This window comes from Rhopilema esculentum, chromosome 11 (assembly GCF_057945365.1).
Source record: "Rhopilema esculentum isolate cy_ngs chromosome 11, ASM5794536v1, whole genome shotgun sequence".
Lineage (NCBI taxonomy): Eukaryota > Metazoa > Cnidaria > Scyphozoa > Rhizostomeae > Rhizostomatidae > Rhopilema > Rhopilema esculentum.
In genome coordinates, this window is record NC_142825.1 from 8,010,194 (window position 1) to 8,036,544 (window position 26,351).

At 37.2% G+C, this 26,351-nt stretch overlaps 3 protein-coding genes across 5 annotated transcripts in view; 2 read left to right on the forward strand and 1 right to left on the reverse strand.

Annotated features, from left to right (window-relative positions):
* Positions 1 to 16,720, forward strand: part of LOC135693980 (uncharacterized) — a 22,386-nt gene extending 5,666 nt beyond the window's left edge. For both annotated transcript variants that reach the window (XM_065212595.2, XM_065212594.2), the window contains exons 4-16: positions 1,477 to 3,649; positions 4,579 to 5,364; positions 5,724 to 5,932; positions 6,482 to 6,639; positions 6,754 to 6,895; positions 7,020 to 7,166; positions 7,452 to 9,674; positions 9,892 to 10,150; positions 10,755 to 10,828; positions 12,246 to 12,381; positions 12,973 to 13,023; positions 14,602 to 14,636; positions 15,882 to 16,720. In XM_065212595.2, the coding sequence (XP_065068667.2) occupies positions 1,477 to 3,649; positions 4,579 to 5,364; positions 5,724 to 5,932; positions 6,482 to 6,639; positions 6,754 to 6,895; positions 7,020 to 7,166; positions 7,452 to 9,674; positions 9,892 to 10,150; positions 10,755 to 10,828; positions 12,246 to 12,381; positions 12,973 to 13,023; positions 14,602 to 14,636; positions 15,882 to 15,982 (6,494 nt within the window). In that variant the 3' untranslated portion in view covers positions 15,983 to 16,720. The remainder of the gene's footprint in view (positions 1 to 1,476; positions 3,650 to 4,578; positions 5,365 to 5,723; positions 5,933 to 6,481; positions 6,640 to 6,753; positions 6,896 to 7,019; positions 7,167 to 7,451; positions 9,675 to 9,891; positions 10,151 to 10,754; positions 10,829 to 12,245; positions 12,382 to 12,972; positions 13,024 to 14,601; positions 14,637 to 15,881) is intronic.
* On the reverse strand, positions 15,482 to 24,480 carry LOC135693983 (uncharacterized). Of its 2 annotated transcripts, none has more exons than XM_065212600.2 (2): positions 24,340 to 24,480; positions 15,482 to 21,605 (listed from the first exon to the last, which is right to left on the reverse strand). In XM_065212600.2, the coding sequence occupies exon 2, from the start codon at positions 21,595 to 21,597 to the stop codon at positions 19,204 to 19,206; it is 2,394 nt and encodes a 797-aa protein (XP_065068672.2). In that variant the 5' UTR covers positions 21,598 to 21,605; positions 24,340 to 24,480; the 3' UTR covers positions 15,482 to 19,203. The 2 variants fall into 2 exon arrangements, with proteins under 2 accessions (XP_065068672.2, XP_065068673.2); XM_065212601.2 differs by having other exon boundaries at positions 24,203 to 24,340.
* The window catches only part of LOC135693991 (protocadherin Fat 4-like), a 95,694-nt gene continuing 93,739 nt past the window's right edge, over positions 24,397 to 26,351 (forward strand). Inside the window, exon 1 of the mRNA XM_089111620.1 lies at positions 24,397 to 24,538. Coding sequence (XP_088967746.1) covers positions 24,412 to 24,538 — 127 coding nt within the window. The 5' untranslated portion in view covers positions 24,397 to 24,411. The remainder of the gene's footprint in view (positions 24,539 to 26,351) is intronic.

Consider the following 26,351-nt stretch of genomic DNA (forward strand, 5'->3'; position numbering starts at 1 on the left):
TATGTATTAGTTACTGCTGGTGATTTGCTATTTAAAGATCAAGGCTTTTCAGACATAAGCAGATTCTTTGTCAGGAAACACTCATTCAAGAGTCAAACGTTCCAACATTTCACCCAACATTTTCTCGCGCAGATTGAAAAAGAATTTTGTGGAAGGTCGCGCTAAAGACTGCACAGTATCGCAACATTTCGATCCGAAAAGGCGAAAGGCAATCACCGCCTTCACAATTTATTTTCTCTCCTTATATTTTCACTCCTTATATTTATACTCCTAAAAATTATATCAAATTAAAAATTGGTTGCTTTATTTTAATTCTGTTATTAATATCCAATCATTGAATTATGACCCATTTTCGGCTTTCGTGCGAGATATAGAGCATATCGGATTCGTGCGATTACACTACAACCCTCTGCTACGGAGTGACTTCGAAGTGATTTTCGTATCACTTCGTGCGAAGTGATTTTCACTCCGCTAATCAGAGCAATGTGTATCGGATTGGTGTGGCGTAGTGTAACTAAAACCCCTATCCGATATTAAAGTTAATCCGCTCCGAGAGCAATCCGGTGTAGTGCAACTGGCACGTGATACACTAAAAAGGTTTCTTGTTCTATTTTTAGAGTGGGGTACTTTGCCACAGACCTTTACAGACGGTAATATCGGATCTCCGTCTCACTTTGGTACAATAGCATGAAACTCGGAAACAAAAGACAGTTTGATACGCAGAAAAGGCAGGATATGAACGCAAAATGAAAAATGTACCCTTGTGCTATTTTTAGCCACGCCACGAATGGGGGGCAAGGCTAGCATGAGTAGGGGGCCAAGACTTCTTTCCCTTATAACTGCATCTTTAAAACTACTTGCTTCGCAAAAAGTGGGGGCCTATGGCAATTAGTTGAGTTCAGATCTGGCTTCGTGTTCTCCACTTGTTAAATAGGACTCGCTGGGTTTGGAAAAGGCTGGAAAAGGCACGTTTGTCGATGGATGGTCTATTTACTGTCAGTGCCTTCATCCATCGTTGTTCCGATGTACAGTAAAATATTCAAAATTAACAGACAAACCCAATACCTATTCTGTACGACCGCAGTTTCTTGGTTGCTATCGAAGCGACTCATCACTGTGACGTCACAAACTGGCCTTGGTTTTCTCAAGTACTACCTAATTTCAAACTCTGATTAAACACATTTTCATTGGTCAAATTATGACTATTTTGGTGTCAAACGTATTGGAAAAGATGAGAAAATATAACACTTAAAAACAAGCAGGACATAAAAAATTCGCTGCGTAGACACTTTAGGTATTGATGTTAGCTGTATATTTGAGTAATTTCAACTTTCTTTTTCTTAATAGTGTGCAAAAGACGTGGCCAATGAAGGCTGGAGACGTCAAAACATCTAAAATCATTTAATGTTCCTAGTGATTTATTGACCATTGTTATACAGAATTTTGCCAAAATCACGAGTTTTGTCTCTTTTACAGGTATATCTGGAGGTATTAAGAAGCTGGCAGTAGCATGTGATGGCATGTACCTGGTAACTGTCACCCTGTCATTTTATGCAAAAGATACAACCTACGAAATAAATCTTGTCTCCAATGTCACCGAAATAAGATTTCAGCGTTCTTTCAAGTATGTTGGCTTTGCGACAGTGACCTTAGTGAAGAACGTAAATTTGAGTAAATTTGAAGAGCTTACATTACAGGTAAAAAGCCCAGAAATGGAAGGTGTCCACATTCTAGCAGGCAGCCGTTTTTCTGCTGTTTATATTGACAGCGATGATAATAATTTTGTTGAATTCTCTCAGCCTCTAAAGGAAAAAGGTTTTGAATCAAAAGTAGCTGTACATACAATCACGAACTATGTACCAGAATGGGTTATTGGTAAATATAACATAAAAAAGCGACAACAGAAGAAGCATCTTTACTCGATAGCCGTGCCAAAGCATGGTGTGTACGTCATAATGATCTACCTGAACATGAAAATTAGCGCTCTGGATGAAATAACTGCAAATGTTCTCGTTTTCAATGAGGGAATTGTCAAAGTAACTTCACTGTATGGCAGGCCACAGCCTGTTAACTGTGACGTGCTTCCCAAAAAGTATGAACAAATTTCATTTACGGTGAACGGAGTTCTTGCTTTAGAAGCACACGATTTCGTATCAATCTCCTTGCGATCTTCATGCAAAGATGGTTTTGGGATACTTGGAGATAGCTGGATTAGCTTCATGGCTGTAAGGTCACACGATATCGCAGCAGGGTTTCTCTTGAGGGGGCAGCCTCTTATCACTGACAGTATGCGCTACTTGCAAATTCTTCACTTGAACTCTTCATTTCTTAATGCATTGCCGTTGGGAAGCTCGTTTGCAAAAGAAAATACTGAATTCAGGTCGCAAATGCGCGGGCTGTACCTAATTGCCCTGAATTTGGTATTTTCGAGAAGAAGTTCAGATTTAAAGACAATCAATATACGGATCGAGAAGAAAACCCATACACCAAATGTATTAACCGAGTCATTCCGCTCAGTAAAAGTTTTCGATGTTAATATGACTGTTTTCGAAGGTACAACTGCTATCAATCCAATCTTCGTGCATAATCTTGAAGAAAATGATCTTGTTTCGTTTAGTGTTGTGTCAGATAGCGTTGTTTCGATACGCGAAACAAGTTCGCTATTTATTTCGCTTGTTGATTTCGTTGAAAGCGGTCGAACTTTCATTTCCGTGCTGCAGCCACAGTCCAACCTCATACAGTTCGATACCAAAGGTGATCATATCATCGAAAACTGGATTCCGAAAACTTCTGGGTCCATCAGTTTTACATCACATGGAATGCCAGTAGCTCCTGAAGATGGGTATTACACGATTTCATGTTACGTTGAAATACTGACCAAGTCAAATGTTACCATCCCCAATTTTGGATTGACTCTTGTAGCCTATTTCGATGATAAAAACATGAATTTCGGACTTCGAGATAAAGTTGAGGCACATGCTAAAGCCAACGGTACCATTAGTATTTTTCTAAATGTAATTGGTGTTTTAGAAACTAAGAAAAGCTCCAGTTTTCGTACCGTTTTGCATGCGGACAGACTGGGTATTAATGCCACAATTTTGTCCGGTCATCTGTCGATGACCTTTCACGGGAAATCTAGCCACCCTCCAGAGACTTTCCGTACCCTCCAAAGTTCTACAAAACTCCTATCTTTTCGCCAGAATGGCTGGGAATATTTAAGCAAACGTGTGTATGAAAATGCCAAGGGAGAATTCAAAACTGATGACGTCAGATTTTTAGGCCTTAATTATTATGCTTTTAAATCGACAGTTGCTTTTGTCTCGGCTACAACTATTTTCCATGGCATCAATGGCACTTTGGAATACGGTGTTGTTCTCCTAGCTGGATCAGCACTTGCAAAAAAAGGTTTAACTGTTGAAGCAGAGCTCAATAGTAAGACGCTAAGGACTGTGAAATGGAGCGGCTTGGTTTACATGGAGCCATGGCAGCAACTCACATTGGCTGTCAGGATGAAGGAAGGCAGCAAGTTTGACCTTTCACGTATAAATGCAAGGATCAGCTGGTCGAGTTTATCCTTTGTTGCGCTTTCGTATCCAGAAGATGCAGCTTTATACAACGAACATACAAATTCAAAAGAATACTCAAAAGGGTGAGTCTACAATCTATCTTTTTATTGCCCTCATCTTATACCATACAACCGCTTTCATTACAAAAATTCTTTTCAACATCACAGCAAACTTTTATATTTCATGTAAAGAGTTATTTATGATTTTGGGTGTAGAACATATTTATTTGTACAGTCGAGCCCACAGAAGATGGATTTCCGGGGCCCAGACAAAAACGACCGACTTTTGCATGCGAGGTTCAGCTAACTGAGTGGACAGTGCTATCAGTGAGTGGTAAAGATAGAAAAAGACAAATCGGGCCAAGATCTTTTGTCATGAACTCCTGAACGGTTTCTGAAAAAGATTTGTTTTTCAAAAGAGCCATTGAAATGAAAATATGTAACAATATTTTGGCTTTGCTTTTTCTTTAAGGTAGAGATATTTTATTTGGTGAACATTGGCACCATTGAAACTTAATTGACTGGTACCAGAGATTTTTATCCCAGCGTTGAAGTATTAGACTTGTACAAGCTTGACTCTAATGGTTTGAATTGAGCCCTAAAATGGAATCAGTATATTTGTTAAGCTTTGATAGAAAATCAAGTATTAATGTATCAATATTCTTTTCCAGCTCAAGTATTAAAGGTTACGATGCATTGCAATTGTTATTCAAAATATCTAGCTGTTGCCTTGGCTTATACGATATGAAAATAGGACTTAGGTCGACGTGTAACCCCAATTTCAGTTTTCTATTACTCCAAATGACGTGTTTAGCCATGTCAAAATGCTAAGTAAGAAAAGATATGAAAACTTTGGTGATTTGTGATATTTTCAAACTGGCTTGTTGATTTCTTATGATTTTTTATGTGGGTAGAGGTGCTAGTGTAGTTAGATGTCTTGTTTTTTTCTGTAATGACTACAATTTTCCAAAATCAACCAATAAGATTTAACTGAATTACTTTTATTCATACAGATTTGAGAAGTCATTCCTCCCTACCAACTCTTGGTCTCTTAATTTGCAATGCCAGTCTTCATGGTGCAGTGCTCAAGACCGCCAAGCCAATCAAAACCAAGCCTGCAACACGACCTTGTCTTTGCAAAGAAGCAAACCTGATGAGTGGAATCCTAATTCGAGATGCTTGCAAGCTTTGGGGCTACCAAGATTCAAATTAACAAAAACGCAAGATTTGGAGGCGAATTTCTACTTAATGAACAATTCTTATTACAAAATTGACAAGTTCTTTAGCATAATCGAGACACTTAAAAGCTACTTTTCGGGCAGATCAAAAGCTGCCTGTGTAGTTGGCCTTTTTTCAGTGAGACTGAAAGTGTCAACTTCATCAAATTCTCTACTTGCTCTTCAAATCCAAACTGAGTTGCAGAATGTGACCCTGGCTACCTCAATGTTAAATGATGATGTTTTGACATTTAATGTTATCATATGCCTAGAAACTTTGCTGGCTGTTCAAATAAAGTATTCTGATATAGTCAACGCAACTTTGGTGAGAAATTCGACAGTGTCATTCAGTTTGATTGACAGGTCTTCGAATGTTGAAGGTTTTAGCGCAATCCAAAACAGTGACCAGATTGTGTCACTTGACAAAAGAAAAAGAACAAGATTGGACGGCTGGTCAACACAACATGGCATCACTTTTGACTCCTCTTTTGGTTTTAAACAGCCATTTGGGAGCTTTATAGCTCAAATGAGTGGCAAATATATGGCTACTGCAAATATTATAGTGAAGACATCACAAACAAGGTATAATAAGGTTCAGTATAGCAGTTCTCACGCTTTTCTTGTTAAGCGAGAATCGTCTCTTCTGCTTTTGAAATTTTGGCAAAACTTCGTCCGTACTAGATTAAAGCTATTGTAGCAATGAATTAAGCAGGCATTTGATCTTCACTGAAAAGTATCCACTTTTGTTACAACCTTATGATGCTTTTGTTATGAAACTTTTGAACATATTTTGTCTTCCTAGCAGAAAAAACTGTCAACGACCTCTTCGCCTTAAAGACTGTAGAATTTCATGTTTTTTCGTACATTACTATCTGCCCTTTTCAATTATCGAATCTAAACTTTAATTTCGGTAGTTTGAATTATGAATTGTGTTTTTACAGCAAAATCACAGTTGCTTTGTACCACGACGACCACCAAGTCCCAGAGGCAACTTCTGTGAATTTGATTCATAACAATTCAGTTTATACAATAAATTTAGTGGCTTTGGTTTCTGCTGAGAAATGGAATCTCCTTGAACTGAAGTTGACAGCTGATCAGCCAACTTCGCTGCACATCATATCAGGATCAACTTTCTCAATTGCTCTTTTAGGTAAGAGGGCCTGCACGTCATCTTCGAGTGTTATTTGTTATGTTCCAGGGTCATTCTGTGTATATCCTCCTTTCTTATCATATCCTTCTTCAACCAGACCCTCTTTCAAAGTTATTCTGACACTTGACCGAAAACTACAGTTTACAGAACCAAAACCCGCAATTCTTTGGTTCAAGTGAATTAATTCACTCTGCTCGTGTTCTTTCCTCTTTCGTCTCGCAAACTCAGATTCGCCAGAAGTTTTATATCAATGTTTCTTTTTATAACCAGCATGTGTTCATAGCAAGCGATTTTTCAGATTTCACTCTTCCGAACACTGATACAATTCGCTAGCTTTTTTAGCAAAGTTGAGCCCACCAGCCATATACGTGTTGTTTTTAGCTATAGATTTTTATCTTCTATCTAGCTTGCAAAATACAGAATAACGCTCAATCCATGATACAGATTTTGTCTTATATCTCCCTTGTCTTTGACATCATTGTTCGTGTACATGCTTCTCTGCTGTATTGCCGATTCCATTACAATCCTCTACTACTGATTGCATTGCAGATCAAGATGTGTCATTGGACAGATGCGAGTCGAACCTTCTTCGGATTAAAACTTCAGAAAACAAAGAAAGAGCGTATAGGATTGGAGCAGATATTATCCTAACCTGTGGCACACACGACTCAAGAATTGTCGATTTTTATTGGCTTAGAGATAACAAGGTAAACATACCTTGTAGTTATACTAAGGAATCGATGTTTCAAGCACTTTTTGCCAATGAATCTAGATTATCATTATTATTATTAGCCCCTTCATTGACAAACTTAACATTTCAGGTAGTTGACTTTGTTCCAAGTTCAAGACAAGGCGTCCTTACTGTTAAATCGGCATCGGAAGACGATACTGGAATTTATCGATGCAAAATAGCCACGGGTGATTTCTTTGTTGTTTCCCATGAAATACGAGTAATTGTTTATGGTGAGTTGATCCCTTTTTGTTGTTCCATGTATCATAAACCCGTACAGTTTTTCTATAAAATATAATATGCTTTTATGAATATCTTATTTGGAGACATATAACTGTAGACTTATTCTTTTTTTAGATCCTAGGCCAAGAATTCAGGTTTCAAATCTGACGGTTGATATTCTTGAAAATGCTCCTCCACGCCAGTCATTGGCGATAATCAACGTCAAAGCTGCTACTCCAAAAGACCCCGAGAATGGTCTTGTTCGCTTCTATATTCAACCTGGTAATTTTGCCATTTGATAATAATTGCTAAAAACACATTTTTGTTGTATGCAATTTTGAAGGATTATTGTGAGCAAGTACAGCCTATATCTTTTTTATGTCAGTTTGAAACTACTTTTCACAACGAGAAGTTTGATACAACAAAAAATAATTTGGTAGACGTCAATTTAAACAAGTAGATGTAATGAGAAGCCGAAAGAAATTCGGTTTTGTATGGTATCCATATTGTTTGTGTGTTATGCGTTGAATACATTACCATGCCTTACAGAATATTTTCATATTTCAGCTGAAATGCAACAAATTTTCTGCATATTTCCTGAAAAGACCAGAGATAAAGCTGATATCATGGCCAGAAAGAGTTTAGATTATGAGTCCCGCAAACTTTATAACTTCACATTGATTGCCATTAACGAAGACTTTCATGGTATTGCAAAGTCCTCTGTCAAAATACAAATGAGAATTATAGATCAAAATGACAATAGTCCTGAATTCGAGAAAATTTCGTATGAAGTCAACTTGCTAGAAAACGCTCAAGTTGGGCAAGTGGTTTTCGCTGCAAAGGCTAAGGACAAAGACACAGGGATTAATGCAAAGGTTCTGTATTCATTGCACAACAACACGGACTCGGAGTATTTTGAAATAGGCCAGGAAAGCGGGATAATCACCTTGAAGAAGCCAGTAGCGGCGCGGAAAAGGCGGTATTTTATCCTATTCGTTATTGCAGAAAATGAACCGTTTAGTGCATTTGTTGAAGTCGTTGTTCGCATTATTGATATTAACGATAATAGACCATATTTTGAGCCGACGATCTATCGTGTCAACGTTACAGAGACAACTGAGGTTGGCAGCATCGTCTCAAAAGTTTATGCCTACGATGCAGATTTTGATCCTACCAATCGAAACATAACTTTTCATGTTTTGGAACCTGCTGAAGCTGTTCCGTTCAAAATTGATGGCTTTGGAAATATTTTTATTGACCGCAAACTTGAGGCATTGGCTGGCAAGACATTTGTTGTGAAAGTTGTAGCGTTCGATGGCCAAGGCTTGGCAAGTACAAACAAGGCGACAATCATTTTGAAGGTTGCAAAGACTATAATTGTACCAATATTTTCGTCTGGTTTGAGATTCTCAAATGACGTTTACCGTATCAAAATCCGGGAAGATGTATCAGTAGGTTCCTTGGTAACTACAGTCAGGGCGCATAATCCTGAAAATAGCCATCACCAGTTAAAATACATTTTCATTAAGCCTGAAAATCATTACTATTTTACGATCTCAGAACGAACAGGGAAAATATTTACTAGCTTACCCTTGGACTACGAGAACTGCACAAAGCATTTGCTGACGGTCTTCGCTTGTGACGTAGATGGTAATTCTGAATGCACTGCCGTCAAGGTTGTGATCGATGTCGAAAATGTTGACGATAATCTTCCAAAATTCTCACAGACCCTTTACGAAGGAAACGTTATCGAGGAAGCAGAGATTGGCGATTTTGATCTGCAGGTAAATGCTTCTGATAAGGACCTAGGATTATTTGGAGATATAAGGTACAGCATCGAAAGCAATGATAAGAGTTTTCCTTTTATTTTTGGAGAGAAAAATGGGGTCATTAAGTTTGCAAAGAAGCTTGACATTTTGCAAGTTAAAAGGTATGTTTTCGTCGTCATCGCATCCAGTGGTCGTGAAACGGTGAGCACAGATCAGGCCTTGGTATGCATACACCTTAGCATGAAACCGGCCAAGGTAAATAGCATCCAGCTACCAGTTTTTCAAAAGAAAATACACCAGCTTTCTATACCAGAAAACATTGAGCCCGGGCAGCAGATCATACAACCGGTCGTACAGTCTCCAGATAATGTCACGATTCGGTATTTCATTTTAGAGAACTCCAATTTCACATTCAAAACTAACCCAAAAACTGGAGGCGTTTTCGTAGTAAAATCGTTAGATTATGAAACACGACGTTCTTATGATTTGTTCCTTATTGCTGAAATTAACAACAATTACACGTTAAGGGGTTACACAAGGATCCGCATTAGCATTATTGATGTTAATGACAATCAACCATACTTCGCCTATCAAAATCTTGAGACCTATATCAGTGGATCCTTGAAGCCAGGCAGACTTGTAACCAGAATACGTGCTGTTGACCAAGACTTTGGTACAAATAGTCAGATGACTTACAGTTTTGGAACCAACTCAACGGTGAAGGAATTCACACTCGATTCTGAAACTGGAGATTTGAAAATCAAAGAAATTGGAGACAGCAGAGAGTATATTCTTCCCATCACTGCTTGTGACTCTGGTGTACCAAGGCAGTGTGCTTATAACAGCATGACAATTCACATTTCGAATAACACACACGAAGATGATCTAAAAAGTAGCCTTCTTGATTCAAATTATACGTTTGTGGAAGTTGAATTTGACGTTGGGCAGTATATAACTCGGCAAGACAGTGAACTGGATGTGCGTTTCATAGCTCAAGAGGTTCATTTTTCCCATCCGTATTGTAAGTTCTGTCTTTTTCGCATTTGTTTAGTGACTTTTTCAAGGTAGTGTGTTGGCTGATGACGTTTCGTTGTCTTTTCGTTATTCAGCAAAATTGCAGCTTCCTTGCAGTATGCAAACATGTAAAATTTAAAGCTTTTTATGATCTCTCTCATTTCCATTAGACTCTTATAACCGTGTATACAAGAACTAAGAGTTGAATTTTTTGAATTCTCCAGACTCGCAGTACTCACAGCTGCCACCAGTTACTTGGTACTTTGTTTACTATCGAAGGGGTGAGAGGGAAAATCACCTGCGCAGGTTTATTGCGTCGCAACGGACTTTCACATTTCAAAACAAGAGCCGCGTTCGGCGAGATATATCTGAACCAAATCAAGTGCTGATGAAGTTTAAATTTGGTGACGAAAATCATTGCGGGGAAATTTGGAAAGCAAATAAAATATGTAATGGACCGCTGCAGCCAGGCACTGAATACAGGTAAAAATAAAACTATCGAATTTATCCTATATTTGCTTTCTCTTTGAATATCTTTGTATTCTGAAATGGTTCTAATGAAATCTTTTTATAATATATTTTTTACTTTATGCCAATTCTCTTCGTTGGATTGGTGGTGGCGAGTTTTGGGGATTTGTCACATTTACCAGCACAAGATAACTGCATATCATCCTTGGGCAACTTGCAAAACTTCATGAAAATTACTGTTATAATAAGCCTTAAAAAATGTTCTTCATCAATGAAAGACAGACTAAATTACTCAGACAGCTGATTTATGATCTTAAATTTTTAATTTCGGCTTTGCTGGGAATTCCTGTATTCCTATTATTGAAGGGAAGTTCTTATAATGATAACACTTAAAAGTGACTATTCCCATTTATTTTTCAGAATTTTCTAGAATTATCTTATTCACTGGAGTAAATTACTGTGTCTCAAAAATCTGAGATACTGCCCTTTCCCTTGAAAATTGTGTTTCTTGCTTGCTCGTTTGTGTGTCGGTAATAACCAATTTTGTGAGACCTTTCAAAACCTCAAGTGGCAATTTTGAAGTGCGCTTTTTTGTTCAAGAATTTCTGTCATATTTTAGGTTTCAACTTGAAATACAATACGCTGGATCAAAAAGTTTCATAAAGACCGGATTCACAAAAACGTTCAAAACAGGTCAGCAAGCTGAAGCTTATTTACTTTTGTTTCTAGCTTGCTAGATCAAGCAAAGAGTTAGAGTTTTCTGAAATTAGTTTATTCTATATTTTGTGTATTACAGTAAACCAGGAAGCATCATGTATGGAGGCCTACTGATACAAAGATGCTCAGTGATGCTACAGTTTTATTATCTAACTAGAAAAAACGAACGGCTACCGAATTCGCGCACTAATACGCATCCACAGCTATGTGTGACGTCATGTGATACGTTTTATTCTTTGTCAATGATTGCATGTGGCACATGCGCTAGTGGGTAACGACGAAATTGTTGTAGCACGGGATATTATGCTCGCCTTTCCGTCCCGTGCAATAAGCAAAAAGTTGATTATTTCAGCATGACATTACTATGTTTAATCAAGGTTTTGCTAGGTTTGTCAATTCTAAACTATCTTTCTAAACTGTGAATGAATTGTTCTAAGACATATTTTGTGGTAATCAATGTAATAGAAGGAACCTAGCATTGCAGTTTCTTATTTAAGCCTGGACACATCTCACACTTTTACTGCCGATGCTGCAGTTTGGAAACCATATAGCGGTTCATCCAAAAGTTGCAAGAGGTTCCTGAGTGAAAACATTGGCAAAAATGCCTTTCTTTTAGAGGTGTGCAGGCATGGAATGCCCTTATTGTTGAAATCAAATAGACATCTTCCCTGCGGGTCTTCAAAACCAAAATTAGATAAAACTCTATTTACTTTCGAAATGTATTGTGAATTAATTTTGTACATCTTTTGGATAAAATTATGGATCTGCTTTGGTTTTAATTGTAGTATTGTGTAAAGAATGGAGGACCCCTTGTAAACAAGCATTTGCTCAAGGGCTACCCCCCTTAAATTTTTTGAAAATGAAAAAAAATAACAATTATTTTTTCATTTTAAAGTGATGCTATTAGAGACCATTCTCTTCTAGAAATGCATCGTTCGTAAAAACATTCACTTATAACAATTTCATCTTAACTTCGCGATTTTTTTCTCAGTAATTTCGCTTTTTTAAGGCCTAGAAAAAGTAATCCACACTTGCAATTTCAGTACCAATCAAAGCATACTCAATAGAAAAGTATAGTTCATTTCTATTAATTTGATCTAAACAATCAACTTTCTCATACTTTAACTTTTGAAAAGTACATCAATGTGTACGATTGCCAACGGAATAGTAGCACCACCCTTTTCCTAGTAGTTGTGGTTTTACTATTTTAAACAACTGATGGAAGCAAACCAAACATCGATCTGTTTCATTGATACAACATCTAGTGTATAGTGGCTATGACGTCGCTTTTTTCACTAATTGCATTCGACACATATAAAATGTGACGTTAGGTCCAGGCCTTAGCTTTTGTGCAAGCCTTGTTTTAAATTAACTTCAGTGCTTTCTGTTTCAGGCCCGTTGGTTCCAAAGCGGAGTCGTGTGTCAGTCGTGGTAGCCAAGTACCGTTTCCCATACTGGGTTGCTCTTGTGGCTCTTGCAGGAGCGTTGTTGTTTCTACTGCTTGCACTATGTGTATGCTACTGTTGTTGGTAAGCCCATTCAAATCATAAACTTTGATATCAAAAACTCTTTGAAATTTGGCTGTTTTATCTGCCTAAAGTCCAGTTCGTAATTTTCTTAAACCTATCCCGTTTATATTTCCTCTATGCTTGCTCTTTATCCAATTATAAGTCGTTACCTTACATTACAATGTAACAAAGAGCTTTTGACCATTCTGTGAAAGAAAGTGTACCGGGTTTTGTATCTGCAGTGTCAACATAAATGGCCAGTGGTTCTTGGAAAATAATTGATTTTGATTCATTTCCATAGAACCTTCGTCTGTTGTCAGTTATTTTCTTTATTTTCATCCTAAAATATCTAAATCACTAGGGTAAAAACATTTCTCAGTGTAGAGCTGATATTTTCAATCTACTCTTCAATCTATAAAACAATGCCACATGAATGAAATATACACTCTGCGCTTCATCTACACTTCATGCTTGTTTAATAGATTATTCCATTATATCTGCAATTTTTCAGCCATTCGTCGAGGTGTTTTTTTCCGTATCGATAAACCTATTAACATGTTGTAAAGCATTTGTATTCAAAAGTATTTTCATACGCCTCTCAATGACTACTAGGGCCAGGAAGAAGAGAAAACAGAAGTATGATATAGGGATACAAAAAGACAGGTTTGTGTTTCATAACTATGGCGAGAATCATCAGCATATTTCTTAGTTATCCAGGAGTAATAAAGTATTTCAACATTAAATAATTCTTTTGTGTGACAGTTTTGGAGTGCCCTAAAGCTTGATATGTTTGAATAGTAGTAAACATCAAGAGGTGCCTAGCGTCACTAAAATACTTCAGACACAGCGCTCCAAAAAAAATTGAATATGAACCAGATTCAGTTGAACCAATAACTTTGATGTTGAAAAGATCTTCATTTTTAAGCCAAGGAAATTTGTAGAGAGCACTTAAGGCCTCGGGAAAATCTTGGCCAAATTTTTTCCTGGGGCCAACCTGATACAAACTGTCCAATTGAGAGTGTAACTCTGATCTCTGTATGGGGTTTCTTGAGCATCTACGTGAAGAAGGCCACCCATACTTTCTAAAGGACCTTAAGCATATAAAAAAAGATAAGATAATGGATTGACCCGGATGTGGGAAAGTTTCTTGCATTACAACCCCGTCGTGTCTATATAATAAGATGAATCAATTTTCAGCTTTGTGCTCTTAGGACAATGCAAACAGTTCCCAAAACGTCCGAGGAATACAGTTGAATACCGCTATCTCAAACTCGGTTATCTCGATGAACTCTCTATCTCGAACAGATTTCCATTTCTCCTCGTTTTTCTTTAGGGCTTGGTAAAGAAATAAAGCTCCTTATCTCGAACTCTCTTCTCTCGAACTATTTGCTATCTCGAACGACGTTTTATACCCTTGAAAGAGAAAACCCAGTTATCTCGAACAAAAAGTGACAAATATTCTAAGCTATTAATTATCATTGCATTGATGATTAATTTTTTTTAAATTGAAATGAACTTAGATTGTCCCAAAATGATTAACTTGCAAGGGACTTGCACTATTTTGTCATCTTAAAAGTTTACACGATTGCCATCCACCACAGCCACGCAGGAATTAAATTCATCTGCCTTGAGAAAGAAAAAATTGTCTTTGCAAATCTGTCTGTCTTTCCTTATGGTAAATGTCCTACAGTAGTTTCGTTTTTCTGTGCCCATACTGCGTATTTGTCGGCTATGTTGTTGGCTCTATCACGACCTTCAATACCTCTCCTTTCCTGGGCTGCAAAATAGAATGAAAAACGCGGTGCCCTTAGATAAAAGAATTCACTTCAAATTCAGTTGTGTTGATAATGGGTATTTCTTCTGTTACTGCTACCAACAATAGAAACAAAACCATTGTCGTTTGCCATTTTAGTTTAGTTTGATGTTTAACAAAGCTTCGGAAACGAATGAGCTCTTTTCCTTGGTTCATATTCTACTTTGAAACACAGATGACCCTTTTTCGATCGGAAAAATCCCGAATCTGGGTATCTCGAAGTCTCGCTATGTCAAACAAATTTTCATTTCCCGTGCGAGTTTGAGATAGTGGGACTTGACTGTACATGATTTAGGTATTATTTCGTGGCTGCTTTTACATATCACATGCAGAGTAATTAACTCTGGATCTACATGTGGCTCATTTTAATATTTGCGTACTACTTTATTGCGCAAGTCCTATTTAATCTCGTCATTTTCTTTTCACAGTTCAATAGACGAAAGCTTCTTACCGTGGAAAACAGGTAATAAGATTAGGGCCCTATTCATTCGTTGGTTAGACTTAGAGGCAAAAATCTGACTTAGAAGTTAAATTTGACTTTGGCGATGAATCAGATTTATCTGAACGATAGCAATGTGGTTTGCAAAGCCCTTTGTCTTTGTTGCTTCTAATAGGCGCACACTTAGACTTTGTGGGCAGAACACAATTGGACCTTATAGGCGTGGTACATCAATTGGTCTAAAACAGAAAATGGAAATCATTTGGAGAAGTAATTATGTGCAACTTTGAGTTCTTGGTACCAGGATCTACTCTGTATTCAGTATCTAAGTCTCATATTTTCCTAGCAAATAAACAGCTCTTAAACCTAATTTGAAACGAATCAATGTTTCAGCTTCTTTACCAAAAGCCTCCAACTTCGAATTAACTGAACTAACACATATGTCATTTATGACTTTTTTTACTATCTTTATTGCGCGTCACCTTTGTTTTGGTCATTCAAAACATACAACTGCATTCAAAAAAGCAGTAGAAAGGATATCTTTTAGCGCGTTCCAACGACAAAATTGAGATTCCTAGACGTAGAAAAGTCTTTGGTTTTCGTTGTCTTGGACCATCAAAATGCTGCTGGTCGTCCATTTTTCCAATTTTACAAGGTGTGGCTCTGTTGTGCTCTTCCGCGCTTAACTGTAGGGGGTTGGAATAAGCAAAGGGTTGGGTATTTGCCATAAATTTTATAAAATGGAGGGGTCAAAATAAAATGACCAAGTGGGAAGATTTATTGGTTAGCAGAATATGGGGATGACAGCCCAAGAGCGCTCATTTGCTTTTATAGTTGATATTAAAGTTGCGATGTTTATCAGCATTGCATTCTGTTCTTGGTTGATTGTCTATTTTGAAGTTTGAGTCACTAATATGGTAGGGTGATAATTGAATAGGGGGAGGTCTTTTTTGTAATTTTCAAAATATGTTATTTGACCCCCCCCCCCCTACAATTAAGCACATAAGAATATTTTTGCTCAGGGGCTGGGGCGTTATTGAAATGCTAAATTGCATGATGGAAAACGATGCGATTGCAACTGCTTAATGTTGACAATGACACGCGAAGATTTCCTTATGACAATTTGGGAAGGCTTCCGTGAAATTGCAATTTTGTACATTATGGTATATGAGAACTTGAAATTTTTCCTCATTAAGAATGAAAAGGTCTTGAGGAAGTGATTAATAACATATGCCATTTCTAAACATAAACCTTTTGTTCATCTCTCAGAAACCGAATCTCAAGAGCTTACCATTTGGTTTTCGGAAGAAAGCATCCCTAATGGAGGTCGTTCACGTGGAAACTCAAATTCAAACTCGACGAAACTATAGTAAGCCTAAAATGAGATCTTACCTAAATTCTATATTACTCTAACTTAGAGTTTCAAAAACTATTCAGGTATGGTGCCTTGTCTTTCATTTGTTATCACGAATATATAAATTTCCTGTAATAGATTCTAATGGTATTAGGTGAAGGATCTTGATTGTGATCTTTCATATGGAACCAGAAGAAAAGCAGGAGCCTTTGAGCGGCCTTTTAGCAGCCTTTATTGATATTTTTTTAAAGTATTTATGTTTAGTTTATTTATTATCTTATAGTTTTATAAGACATTGTGTAAAAGCGATAAAATATGAGTAATTGCTAATTCAGGCTATCTTGTAAATTTATGTTTTCCGTTGGAACCAGGAATTGACATCGACCAGGACAGTAAAATGAAGTAGATAATTGTCCTGCGACTACTGAAAGTATCTTTGTAAACAATTTTAGGTTTTTGTAGATGAGTTGTAGTGCACAGAATAGCTCAAAATTATGAAAGAAGAAATTCAATGACAACGTAAAATAACGGAGTGCAAAATGAGGGAAATTCGTCTCTTAACGTAAGCTTCAAGGATTGTCACCTATGTAAATACATATTTAGACATGTCTGTCGCGAAGCAGATTTTATTTATAGCGTTTTGTATTGCACCTGACAATACATCGATCATGATCAATCAATTTCTTTTTATGATTTGCTTTTAAATTAAAGCTTGTATATATTTAAGAGATTATTGAGCCTACTGAACAGCAAATTGTTTTATTTCTGACCACGTTTTAGGTCATAATAAAGACTATTCTTATTGAAAAGGGAATATATTTTTATCCACCACGATTGGTGACCACCAATTGCTGGATTCACCAAGTCATTGTCTCCAATTTATACTGCATGAAGTTTAAGCAGAGAAATTTTCGCTTGTTGCATTTCGTATTTTTCTTAAAACCCATCAACATTTTTCAAGCGATAATTTTAACTCATGCTTATACCCGTACGCCTTATTTCTCTGTGGGAGGCGCCAGCTTATCTTTTGTCGGCTTGCCTAGCGTACGCTAGATTTTGCCCCACATCTTAGGCATACGGAAAACGGAAGTTTATCCTGTTTTCCACAAACCCGTATGCCTTGAACTTATCGAGTTGAGAAATCTTCAACTTTTTTGCCTTCCGTACGGAAAATTTCTTAGCAATACCCGATTTTGAAGGAAAACTTTGTGAAGAGATACATAAATACCCCCACATGTATGATTCCTTGTTAGAGGAACGTCGGTCTGGAACCCAGGGTAAGGAATCGGGAGAAATATTTAATTCTTGGACAGGAGCAAGAAAAATGGCTCTTTATACCGGAATCATTGACATCGAACGCAAATCGTTGACAATGACGGCACGATCCCCGCAAACGGTTCGCAAAGTATTTGTAGGTAGAATATACCAGTATGTTCTGCTGTTTCTTTTCTTTTTTCTCCATACAAGTAGAAGGGCAAGAGGAACATTCCTCGATGGCATGTCTGGAAACTATGAACTGAAAAAGCTTATGGCATATTGTTTCAAGCTTCCCGCATGGACATGCGGAAGACGTACGTGTTCACGCTTTTTGGATATGCAAGATGAAAAGGCGTTTGCTTCAAAGCTTACCCTTGTGCAGAATTTAGCGTACGCTAATAAGTTCAGAACTATGAACCAGGCTTAATCGCGAAATTTGACTATACGGGTAAGACTTATGTGTAATTCCAGGTGGGCGTGACCAGCACGTGTAACTCAGGAAGGGACTGGACCCTACAAAGCCTACAAAATTGGAAGGGTTGTTTTCATGTACAGCAGTGTTTGGTTATGACGACAACTAAAATGAATTTGAATATTTTGTGTTGTTCAGAAGTGCTTTTCATAAGCCGTAATCATATTCGCTGTGGTTTAATTTTGTTTTGTGGTAGGTTTTAAAGTACAATTGAGAAAATTAGTCAGTCAAATGTTTTTAGAGGTTACGAATTACTGAACTTTTCAGATAAAAGTTAAATAATTTTTCCCTCTGACGTCCATAATTTAGTTTTTTTCCTCTGGGCTGTGTGTATGGGAAATTATCATCCAGTTCAATTGTGCGTTATTTGAACCGTTATTTAAATCAGTTATATACTCAAAATAATTTCGTAGATGGAAATAAATACTCTAGTATATTTCCTTGTTTTTCATACAAAACAATGTGCGACCACTTTCAAAACTTCCATTCCATGGTGTATGCAATTACACTGCCGATTGAAAAGTTGCAGTCAGATGGCTTAATCCCGTTAAAAAATTAAAAACTTATTGTAAGTTCAATTCATATTTGATGCCCATTATAGAATGACAAATATGCTGTTATGCGGCAGTATTCCGTAACTTCGATAATCGATTTTGCATTCGAACTAAAGCAAATTTTAGCGGGAACTCAAAGATACGTCATTTGCAAACGGTTGCAAAAGACGGGGTTCAGCTAGTCATTGAAATATCTCAAGACAATTTAGTGAGCCCTGATGATTCCACGTCAAATGGACTGAAAATAATAATCTTTTAAAGAATTTTCAGAGATATTCATTTGAAAACATGTTGTCTAGTTCGATTTAAAGTTTTGTAAAAGCACTGGCAATAAGATTTACTTCTGCATATTATGGTCATAAACATAATATGGTCTTTTGCATCTTTGTCGAATGGGAGGTTTTATACATATTGGGGATACAAGGCGAACTCCGATTTTAGTTCTTCCAGCCTCGTAGCATCGAGGTATGAGTTAACCTGTGCTAGCACAGTCAGCCTCTATGCGAAGAGGAGGCGAGAAGTAGATCTTAGCCTACTCAACAGACCTCGGCAATTCATTTCAGTGAATTTGATTCAATTCGTTGTTCAACGATTCAATACAATGATATGATCGACAAGCTAGTGGCTGGACTCAGACCAAATGGGCAAGGCCCATCAGATCAATGTAGTTTGGAAAAGTCCCATACCCCGGTACAAATCTTGTATAGTACGAGAAGTTTTTGAACGAGCAGAAAAAGATTAATTGTAAAATAATTATACAAACATGTTGACATAAATATACATATATAGTCACTGTCAAAACAGATAATACATACAACTATGAGCAGATTTTTAAATAAGAAATTTTGCAAATTGTTCGCAAAGAAATCATGGTTCAAGTTAGTGATTAAAACCAGGTAAAAAGGACGGCCACTTTTTTTGAAAAGCATAGAAAATTCGTGTATTCGCATAATCTCACTGTTTTGCAGCCTGGAGAGCATCCATTGCTGAAGGTGCCATCCGAATCATTTTCAGTGGTAAATTGGTGAATTCGTAAGAATAATCTCGATATGTAACCCATTTACTGTCTTCTGCTCCCTTGGTATGGTGCCCGCTTATCAGCTTGGTGTTCCCACTTATCTGAGAAGAGGTTACAATTCCTTCGTGGTATCTCTCTCCTCCCGTGTTGTTGCCCTCTGTACCCTTGTAATTACCTTGAGGAAAGAAGATTATTGAGCCAACACCCACATCATCAGAATCCGGTAGAAGATCTAAGGCAACCTGATTATAAGGCTGGACACGCCCACTTGGGTCACCATCGTCCCAGTTAACTGTGTATTCAAGTGTTGATGTATTGAAACTTTCAACTGTCGCCATGTAGTATGCACAATTGAAGTGATGACATACAACATGGTCACCGACTTTTGGTGCGCGATAATTTACATTCTTGGTTTCTACCGTTGGTGACGATTTGATATTGAGAGCTTTATTCAATTCCTCGATACACTGCTCCAGTTTCTTTGTAAATGTTTGTTTCTCAAATGCATCCTGAAAGTCTATAGCTTCTTTGCCACTGCCTGCAATCAGAGCACCAATTACTGAAGATGTCCACTGATCTCCCTTGCCAACAATAATGGGAACCACTGGCTTTTTCAATGATTTCATAGCGAACTGAAACTCCATTCGACAGTTAGGGCTGTTTGCATATTCAAGGCTTACGCAAGGCACAAATACTTTGCAGTCCTTCAGTGCTTTTGTAAGTTGCTCATACATGCCTGCCCCTTGGTTGGCTGACCTAAGTCTTTCAATGTCAATCCAAACTTTGAAGCCAGCTTTTTGCAGCTCGTTTTTCACCAAACGCGGATCGGAAAATTCATTACCGACCGACCCAGTGATCTGCTTAGCTTTTTCAGCAATTTGTGAATTTGTCCAATTGTATGACAGAAATATGTCTGCTTCACCTTCAGCGAGCTGAACGTCACCCCCTGAGCTAGTTATGTCTGCTATCTTGCCAAAATGCGCTTTTAGGGCCTGAAGCAATTCAGTTAGTTTGTCGTTCTCGACAGTCCTATCTTTAAAGTGGATATACAGCTCTCCAGCGATCAGCATGCCAACAACAGACAAAGTCCAATCAAATGACCCATCCCCAACTACAAGTGGCACAATCGGCGTGCCAAGGGTAGTTTTGGCATATTGGAATTCCATCCGGCATTCATTGTTGGCCACATACTGGTCACTGATGCATGCCACAAAGACCTTCGCCTTTTTCATCATAATGGCAGTCTTTTTTAACTCCTCGCCGGTGTTTGCTTTTCTTTCTCCAATCTTCAATCCTTTTTTCCTTAAATGTGTCATAATGTCACGTGGATCACAAAGCCTGTCTAGCACTGGTAAGTACCGTTCAGGCGCCTCCAGAGTTTCATTGTTCTTTATAGCTGTGGGACTGTCTGTGACAGAATATGAGAAATATATGTCAATGTCGTCTTCAGGCAAACCGTTTTCTTCTGAATCAAGGTCATCAAGTATATCAAACACATTGGGACCAATTCTGAGTTCTTCAAGCTTTTTCCCAGCAAATGTGTAATTATAACCACCATAGGTGATCCATTTTCCATCTGCCACTCCCTTCGTATGGCATCCATCAAACAGTCTTTCCCCACGCTCATTTTTCCTTATATGTGTAATTTTGCCTTCATGCCACCGAACCCCAGCAGTAGCTCCTCCAGCGCTTCCAGAGTAACTGCCTTGCTGAAACAAAATAATGCTACCAATGGAGATTTCATTGGGGTCTGGGCTTCTATCTAATGCAAGGTTAAAGTAGTCAACAAATCGTCCAGTGGTGTCTTGGTCATCCCAGTCTATTTCATATTGCAGCTTTTCATGTAAAAACCTTCGAATTGTGGCATCAAAGTACTGCCATTTTGTGTGCTCCCACATAGCAAGAACTTTGTCTCCAACGCGAGGCAAAGACTTGTTGCCCACTTTATTTGGCTTTGATTGTATATGAGAGCTGTGGTAGGTGTTTTTTGTACCATGCAGTGCCACTGGTTTATCTACTTGTTTTACAATTTGATTGGGTGTGTGCACATGTGTTTGTTCATAATGGTTCAGAAGTTCAGCACCATCCTTGAAACCCTTTTGGTTACACTTTGAACAAACAATTTCGTTTGGCATATTTGCTATGCTATGACTTCCTTCAACATGTTTGATCAGATCAGTACAGTCTTTGAAACCTTTCAAATTACATTTTGGGCAAGATAAATTCTGAGAAGGATGCTGCTTTTCAATGTGGTACAGGATGTCATCTGAGCTGACAAACTTGTGATCACATCTTGGGCAACGGAAAGGCTTTGATTGGTTGCACCCCATGTTGTAATCTAAAATAAAGAAGTGAACTTAACATGAAAAACTCAAGACAACCATAGAATATTTTAGGGAGAGTTGGGGGCTAATAGCTATGCAAAAATCCTTTGGTAACAACTTTTCCAAGTATAATTGTGCCCCCTCTCAATGAAAGTGCCCCCTGTGCACGATACACTCCTCCAAGATAAAGAGCTACACAAGATTATGGAAAATCAAAGACATAACGGTAACAAATGGTATGTATTCTACTTCATCATGATGAACCCTGATGGGGAGTCAAATGAAAGTAAAAAAAAATTGAGAAACCATTTGCATCATTCAGGTTTCCCTGGTCATCAAAAACAAAGCAAACTCAAGTTTCACAGAAAATCATCATTTGTCATTTTCATCACAAGATTTTTATCTGAAAGAGCTGTAATTGAAACTAGGAACCATCAACTATATACTTAATTAATGGTTTCTAGTTTTGATAAGAAAAGCACCTCTCTGTTAATGTTTACCTAGCTAGTGCCTACCATTATCTGTCAGAATCAAGTATGTATCTTATATACATAAACCACAGTAAATTTCATCTTGACCAATTTTGGACAAAATGTTTTGACAAATTTTTCTTTGACTAAATGAGATATGAAAATTGGTCACCACAAAATTGTTTGCTTTTAAGAATTGGCAAATGAAATTTTTGTTATCTTTTTGACATAGTCAATGCATATTACATCCTTATTCTCATTTACATTGTCTTCAAAATCTTTATTACTATGATTATCATCATCATTAACTCTTTGAATGCCTTCATTTTAACAAACTTTTGACAAAATAGTTCTCACTGTATGAGTTGAACTGTACTATTTTTTCATTTTTCAAGGTTATTACATTTTTTTCAGCACAAATTTCGAGCTCTATCAAATATAAAATTTTCCAGACTACCTTTTCCGATTGGAGATGGTCTTATACTTTCAGATTCTTATACCTATGTATACTTATTCTTTAAATTATCCTCTGTTTATAAACTTTCATGCCCTATTGTAAAAAGTAGAAACTATTATCTCTTTTGATTTATAATAAAAATAGAAATATTTATACAGGGTAAAACCTTTTCAGTGCCAAATGCACTGCTACCAATAAGGGTCCTGATTTGAAAAAAGGATTTACGTGATTGAAAAATACTTTGACTTTGCAATCTTTTGATTTGCCTTGAAATAACCTTACAAAATATGATGTTTTTATTTTGATTTTCCTGAAATGATTTACTGTGTAAAAAACTGCCTGTGGGAAAAGCCATATTCCCAGAAGATGCTCAAGCCCTCAGGTCTCCACAGAGTCAGTACTTTGGGCCTAAATATTAAGCAAACTGTATGTTATTGCCTCTTAGAATATTGTTAGTATGTTACCTATGCTGCAGAATCCATGACAACATTTTGTCAAGACAAAATTCTTGAAAGCTGTTGGAAAAATTTTTCAACACATTTTATCTGCTTAAAATTTATCTTACAAATTCTTTTGTTGCTAATTTTCCAAAGTTTTCCAAAGTTTCACCTTTTGTCTGACTTACAAAATTAACTGACATTGGCCTAGATTGCCTAAAATCTTAACTGCATGTATTCACATTCTTTTGCATTTGAACTTTCTTATCTCGTGACTCACATGTGGTAGCTTTTTTATCATTACGAACTTTGTATCAACATTAGACAGAACATGAGACTTTTCTACAGCATTGTCTAGAATGCTTGAACTTAGGTTTTGTTTATACTAATAAGGACTACAATATTAAGCCCAAATAAAAAGCTCTCAACAGATCATTGATCAACCCCTGTTCAGTGCTGTTCAGTGTTGTTCAGTGCTGTTTAGTGTTGTTCATTTTTGTTCAGTGATTTGGATCATTCAGTGCTGTCGGAACGAAATTCATATTGGGGGAGGCTGTCCATTGTTTTCCATCTCATTCAGTGCACTGTTATAAAGGAAACATACTACAGTTTGACAATTACAGCCCCCAGCCCCCCGGTTTCGGTGGGCCTTTTATTCATGATAAAAATGTCCATTAACTGAATTATATCAAATAATTCAAACATGAAGCTTGAAACAACATGGCATCTAAGGATGCACTGACCAAGATCTGGGCAGTTGTGAGATTTGTTAAGGAAGCAGTTGTGGGGAGTTTCATTAAGCTTAATAGGCCTGAGCTCAAAGAAGGCAAGATTCTGCAATTATTGTTTTGCAAGATAAATAATGGAGGGTTTCTTGGCAAAGATTCAGAAATGGAGATGCCAAATTGACTGCCAGGTTAAGAAAGTTCACGCCACTTGATGTGTTACCATTTGATTCGCCAGATGTGAATGTTCATGGCACGAAAAAGGAAGGAAAGTTTGGTTAGGGTAAGTTTGTTTGTATTTTAGTTTGTATTGTACTTCTCAGCTGTTGCTGAATTGCGAGTAAGAGGCGAAACAGTCAAACCTGGAACTATTTTTCATTTAGAGCTTTGAATCGTAAGCTAGGCCAATGGTTTTCTAATCAGCCATTTTCTGATTCGGGCCTAAGATAAATCAATCAATTTCCACGGCTGCTATGCAAGAACGACAAAACAAATAAATTGAAGGGAAGCTAAAAAAGTTACCTAAACTAATAAGTTCTGACACTTTGTGAGACTTTGATACCGATCTGGTTGCTATGCAGTTCAGTTGATTTTTACATTACCAAGTTGGTCTCTAGGCTAAGGTTTTGAAAATCTCCCAAAATGCTAGACATACTAACCACTATCAAGATTGTTCTTTCTTCACGTCTAATCAAGCCATAAGAACTGCTTAGTGTGCATATTTTAGCGAAATGCTTCCATCAAGAACATTGTACCTGGTTACTGTTTTCATAGTTTCAAGACATGTTATAATATCGGATTTGTACACACCGGCTCGTGGCCTAGAACGCCTGCAGCCGTTCGAAATGCGGATGTCAGGTAGGAGACCTCTGTCTTTCATTCTTCTTCGGTAAAGATGTAAACGTACTATCTGTTACTGTTATTGAATTTATTGATATAGAAACAAGTATTGACAAAATGAAGTTATAAATTTTCCGGACTCCTTCAGGACGAGCAACAAGGCTGGATAAACCATCTTACTGAAATGTCTTTAAAGTTCGCTGGATAGAACACTGGGTAAAACAGGCTAAAACAAGTTATTTTTTGTTACATTCCTCTCCATATATCCACGCTATAGAGATGGAAATATCAACAGCCATGATTTTTATAAATCCAATTATTTTGTATAATGAAAAAGCCATTTAATACCCATTTTATTTATGGATATTTTGGTCAACATTTTTTCTATGTTTAGAATCATTGATGGTAGAGAAATTCGGCTGTATGTTTGGCACATATCCATGTTAATATTTCATTAAGTTACCCTACCCTCGCCCCCCCCCCCCCCCCCCACAACCAGGAATACTCGATCATGTTAGTAGAAAAATTCTACGATTTGCCCTCAACACCAACACTGCCCCTCCTGCCCTAATCTTGTGCAGGCGTCCCTGGTTACAGGATACAAATTCAATAATCACAGAATATAGAAACAAGTTAGGATTATAAGCAGAATATTACTGGAAGGATGAAATTCTCTTGGTAGTTAAGAACAAATCGATGAGAGGACAACCCCTTATAAATTGAATACGCTTTTGCTTAATTTGTAATGCAAAGTGTAAAGAAACTGCCTGTAAGTTGTTTTGAGTCAACTATAGATAAGAGTAGTCAAAATGTAAACTATTTTGAAGCAATCATATAATTGATTTGTTATTGAAGTTGTTTCAAAAATTATATAGACATTTTTAGACGAAAATTTGGAGAGCAAACTGATTTCTAGCAGTGATTTCCTATGAATATCCTAACTGAACTGTACAATAGGTGTATATTCATAAAACGAGGGTACGCTGCGAAAATGTTGTTGGTTCCGTCCTTATAGATGCGAAGACATTGCAAGATATTAATGACGGATATATAATGAAAGTCGTGGCTACGGATTGAAAATGGTCATTGCAATAGTTTTTTGCTCGGCGAAGACGTACACTGCACTTTAAAGAACGCCCTTGTTAAAATGGGTTACAATAGAAACAGTCTGTTTAAGGAGGCTTTGCCATGATATATATCAAAGAATAATAATTTTGATTGACAAACTAGGGAAATTATCCAAATCAATTTTTAAAATTTTGAATTTAGGCCAAAGACTATGGAATATACCGCTAAATGTGCAAATTTATTTCCAGTTTATATGATCAAAATCAGAAAAAGGTTTTTATGACGTCGTGAATTACCCACACGGCTCCATCGGGTTCGCGAAGCGGGACGGTCGGCGGCGAATTGAAGATTCTCGCGGCATGAGCCGCCTCTATTGTTGAACTAGAGAATAACAACATGTTTTCTGTGGTTAACTACATAATAGGCATTTTGATAGTAGCTGTTTGTATAATTGCCATGGAGATAGGTTAATCCGCATCCGTGACGGGAATGCAATCAAGACAGTAAGTTATGTGTTTTCCATTCTTGTTGTTGCTTTACCAAATATCTAGAACAACCGAAGTTCGTCTGAAAGTGATGCTCGGCCTATGAACTCAATATCTTCGCAAACTTCTTTACCTGTTCTACTTCTTTACATGCTAGACCAGCAGTAGTAAAAAAATTTTAATGCTCAGGTCTTTAGATTAAAAATTCTGCTTCACTTCTTCCTCAGCAGCGCATTTTTCAAAAGATTAACATAAACAAAAGTAGAAAACTAACCAAG